At 37.5% G+C, this 4,779-nt stretch overlaps 1 protein-coding gene across 2 annotated transcripts in view; it reads left to right on the top strand.

The window, feature by feature from the left end:
• Nucleotides 1-4,779, top strand: part of LOC108250796 (solute carrier family 12 member 3-like) — a 25,390-nt gene that overhangs the window by 6,391 nt on the left and 14,220 nt on the right. For both annotated transcript variants that reach the window (XM_017440840.3, XM_017440841.3), the window contains exons 4-9: nt 1,301-1,435; nt 1,604-1,679; nt 2,414-2,509; nt 2,773-2,912; nt 3,208-3,318; nt 3,576-3,687. In XM_017440840.3, the coding sequence (XP_017296329.1) occupies nt 1,301-1,435; nt 1,604-1,679; nt 2,414-2,509; nt 2,773-2,912; nt 3,208-3,318; nt 3,576-3,687 (670 nt within the window). The remainder of the gene's footprint in view (nt 1-1,300; nt 1,436-1,603; nt 1,680-2,413; nt 2,510-2,772; nt 2,913-3,207; nt 3,319-3,575; nt 3,688-4,779) is intronic.

The raw sequence follows: 4,779 nt of genomic DNA, 5'->3' as shown, positions 1-4,779 counted from the left end.
TCACCTGCCTCTCTTCTTACCCTGATGCACCCATCACTCTGGAACAGGGTAAATCTGGACTCATCAGACCACATGACCTTCTTCCATTGCTCCAGAGTCCAATCTTTATGCTCCCTAGCAAATTGAAGCCTTTTTTTCCGGTTACCTCACTGATTAGTGGTTTTCTTAAGGCTACACAGCTGTTCAGTCCCAATCCCTTGAGTTCTATTTGCATTGTGCGTGTGGAAATGCTCTTACTTTCACTATTAAATGAAGTTCTACTGTTGTTTTTCATCAATTTGGTTTAACCAAACGTTTAAGTGATAGCCAATCACGATCATTCAGTATTTTTTCCTGGCCACATTTCTTCCTCGAAGACGATGGGTCCCCACTATCCTTCCAGTTTTTAATAATGCGTTGGACAGTTCTTAACCCAATTTTAGTAGTTTCTGCAATCTCTTTAGATGTTTTCTCTGCTTGATGCATGCCAATGATTTGACCCTTCTCAAACAGACTGACATCTTTTCCACGACCGCAGGATGTCTTTTGACGTGGTCGTTTAAAAAATGAGAAGCAAATCATTGCACCAGTTGGGGTTAAATAACTTGTTGCCAGCTGAAATATGCAGTGCCCATGCAGTAATTATCCAATAGGAGGCTCGTACCTATTTCCTTAGTTAAATCAATGTGGCAACTTTTTTGGGGGCCAGGCAGTGTATAAGAAAGCAGTGGTGGAAGATGTAGCAGTCCCAAGCGACTGTAACATCAGAAAGAAGGAGCACGAGAAGCTTGAGAAATAGCAGGATATGAAAGGGAAAATAGAGAAATTGCAGAAAGTCAAGGCCTCAGTTGTGCCAGTGATCATCACAGCACTCGGTGCTATGACCCCCAAACTGGAAGAGATCCCGGGAACAACCTCAGAGATCTCTGTCCAGAATTGTGCAGTCCTAGGAACAGCTAAGATACTGAACAGAACCCTCAAGCTCCCAGGCCTCTGGTAGAGGACCTGATCTTGAAATTAAAGTGGAACCGCTTATGTGGAACAAATAAGGAGAGGTAGGAGATTTTGTTTGTTTGTTTTTTAAATATATATTATAACATTTCCTGACAGCTCTCAAGCTTGTTAATAAGTGTTGTTAGACTGCATCAGCAATTGCTTTTTATGTTTATTTTTTGCCCTTACCCAATGTTTTAAGATCCATAACATGCCTAATGGCCATTATGTGATTTTAAACAATTTTCACAGTTAAAATTTTGATAACTAAGTGGAAACTGAAACTGAGCAATTTTGAGTTTAACTGTTAACAATTTTCTCATTACAGGTGGTGGATATAGGCATGGATGGAGGAGCCATGTCAGACTTAAGCAGCCTTCCAACACCAGATCTTGGAAACGAAGAGTCTCAAGATCCCCCAGAGAAAGCACCTGTTAGATTTGGCTGGATAGTTGGAGTCATGGTAAACTTAAAAAAAAAAAATTAAACTGTAATAATGTTTGAAGACTTTCAAAGGCGCTGCAAAGCCCTGCTTGTTAGTTTGTTTTTAACAAATAGGGTTAAAGTATCAACTCTGTAACTTTCACGTCACCATCACACAGTTAATTTCATTTTCTAACTTTGATCCCAGGTTCGTTGCATGCTGAATATTTGGGGGGTCATCCTGTTCCTCCGGCTGTCATGGATCACTTCCCAGGCAGGCATTGGTAAGTCATCTTTTCATTTATTTTCTAGTCCATTCAGTCCTTTAAAATGCCATTGTCTGCCTCCCAAAAGTAGACATATTTCTGCTTTCTTATCTGCACCTTTTATTGATGTACATTGATGTTGACTGATAATAGTGTTTCCACATGGATGCCATTTAGAGTCATCTTAGGTAAAGAATAAACATGAAAGACTGGCAAAAGAAAAACTTTCCCTTCCTAAAAGATAAATTAAAAAAAATACAAGGAAAAAACTTTTATTCAATAGTGATATGTATAGTATTCTGTGTCAGAAAGTATTCAAATGGGTGGCTTCTGATAATCTTCAAGTGACACACCAAAAGCAAAAGCCATAACAAACTTTTACAATCTTTACTTTGCTGTTCATATTTAGACAGGTTTTTTGAAAAAATATTGCATGATGATGGCCTGTTGCTGATGGCTCTCAGCAACTACCACACCAAAATAAGTTTAGGTTGATTAGGTGCAGCATCATCTGCACATTCATTGATTTTTTTTTTGAAAGTTTCAATAAAATCTCTCCAGTAGTTTTTTCAGACATTTTGCTAACAGACAGACTGAAAATAAAGACCGTCTGAGAGAGGACCAGCAAATCTATAGGAGGGTTAGTGGGCATTGTACCCACATTTTAGTTTGTGGGTGCTATAACTGCACCTAGCTAAAATCCACCATCAAATATTACTTTTGTCTGATATTTTAAATCTTCTTCATTGCAGTGTTGACATGTGTTATAATCTTGATGTCTGTGGTGGTGACATCTGTGACTGCGTTATCCATTTCTGCTATTGCCACCAACGGGAGGGTGGTCTCAGGTGAATATCTCTGGAAACTTAAAATCCAACCTTCTAAGGTAGTTTTGGAAATTGTCCAAAACTACTTTCAGTTGGTGAATTAGTAATAATGTTTATGGCTTTGGTTATGTATCTGAGAGGAAGCAGTACCTAAAGACATATCTTAAACACTTAGAACTAAATACTTTTTTTTTTTTTAAGAAAAGTAAAATTTTTGGTGCCTTTATCTGTTTTTTAATGTGTTAGCATTTTATTAACAGCCTTATGTGTAAAATATTTTTCAGGTGGAGCATATTTTATGATCTCCAGAACTCTGGGTCCTGAAATTGGAGGACCAATTGGGGTGGTTTTCTCCTTTGCCAATGCACTAGCGTGTGCGCTCAATACTGTTGGTTTTGCAGAGGTTGTTCGTGATCTAATGCTGGTACATCTTTGTTTTTTTTTGTCTTTTTTTTTTTCTTTTACAAATTGTTGGGGCCATTGATAATTCTAATTATAAAAAAATACGTAATATAACACTGAACTGAGCACTGTGTTGTGTCTAGCAGTGCTTTACTATTTCAAATGTGAGTAAATTGTTACTTATGTACAGCTTTAAAGCGGGAGGATATGTCATGACTCATGAATGTTCTAATATCTTTTGCTACCTTTTAATCCAATTTAATAGTTAAAACTGCCATTTATTTATTTTTTATGACAATTCTGCCTGATCAATATAGGAGTTCAATGTCGTCATGATCGATTCAGTCAACGATGTTCGTATTGTGGGTGTGATCACTGTGACCGTTCTTCTGCTCATTTCACTGGCTGGAATGGAGTGGGAGTCCAAGGTTAGCACATTTAAGGCACACTTAACAACATTTGGAAAAAAACTGAAAAAAAAAATTTCTATGTCTCTTAGTAAAAAACACTATATTTTTTTGCAAAGCATTTGTAAGCGATACAACCTGGTACATACCAGTACATATCTAGTATGTATCTGGTACTTACTGTGCTGTATTATGTATTTCTACCAATTATTTATACCATGCTGTATTTTGTATGCCTACCAAATAATTTATTATATCTGTGTTTGTTTCTGTTTCAGGCCCAGATTTTGTTCTTTCTCGTTCTTTTGATCTCCTTTGCAGACTACTTTGTTGGCACAGTGATCCCTCCTGACATTGAGAAACAAGCTGTTGGCATCTTTGGATACAGAGGTAAAGTACTGCTTTAGTGTTTTTATTTATTGTACAAAATACCTGTATGCTTTGAGTTTTATTTTAAATTAAATTTTGTGAACATGTGGTTACTCAACAAGCAGCATGATAATATTGTGAGTCAGTCAGCTGCTTTGTGTAAATTTTAAATTGGAAAATTTAATGTCAGTGATTGTTTAAGCTTCATGTGTAATATACAGACAAAAATGTGTCAATACAACACTAAAACCTAAAATTGTTATGTTCAAGTATTTTCCTTCTACCTTCCATATTATGAAAAAAAAGAAAATGGGCGGTTGAGGTTTAACTATTCCAGTCTTTCTACACCTCAACACAAATGTAAAAGCATCACATCCATATATTTAAAATTGAAGGTGAAATTTTTACTTCTGTTCTAAGTGTTAAAAACATTCTTTAAAGCAAACAAGGTATTTTCCACCACCTGAACCTAACCAGGTACAATAATTCAAAAAAGGGTTAAAAACAAAAACAACTGTACTTCTATTCTGTAGTTGAAGACGTTTCGCTTCTCATCCAAGGAGCTTTCTCAATTCAGAAATAGAGAGTGTGGAGTTGAGCTTTTAAGGCTGAGATGTGATGTAAGCTGGATAGCTTGCAAATTGTTCTCACTCTCCTAACAACAGAAGCTCGTTAGGGTCCTTGTTTGTCTGACTTACTAATGGGCCCCTCTGGTCACATGAGTGCAGGTGTTGATTGGAGTGAAACTGACTGGGTATCAGGCCTAAAGCTCCATTATATGTTTTTGAAACTGAGACCTCCTCCTCTGTCTCCCTTTTGACATAGATGGCTTCCTATTCCCCCCTTTTGAACCATCTGTCTTCTCTGTCCAAAATATGAACATTTTGGTCCTCAAAAGAGTGTCCCTTATCGTTGAGGTGTAGGTGAACCGCTGAGTCCTGTCCAGAAGAGGTAGCTCTTCTGTGTTGAGCCATGTGTCTGTGGAGAGGTTGTTTGGTCTCTCCAATATAAAGGTCTGAACATTCTTCGCTGCACTGAACTGCATACACAACTCCGCTCAGTTTTGGTTTGGGTGTTTTGTCCTTAGGGTGGACCATCCTCTGTCTGAGAGTC

This window comes from Kryptolebias marmoratus, linkage group LG7, assembly GCF_001649575.2.
Source record: "Kryptolebias marmoratus isolate JLee-2015 linkage group LG7, ASM164957v2, whole genome shotgun sequence".
Taxonomy (NCBI): domain Eukaryota; kingdom Metazoa; phylum Chordata; class Actinopteri; order Cyprinodontiformes; family Rivulidae; genus Kryptolebias; species Kryptolebias marmoratus.
Note: the sequence above shows the minus strand (reverse complement) of the source record. Positions and strands in the feature narration are given on the sequence as shown.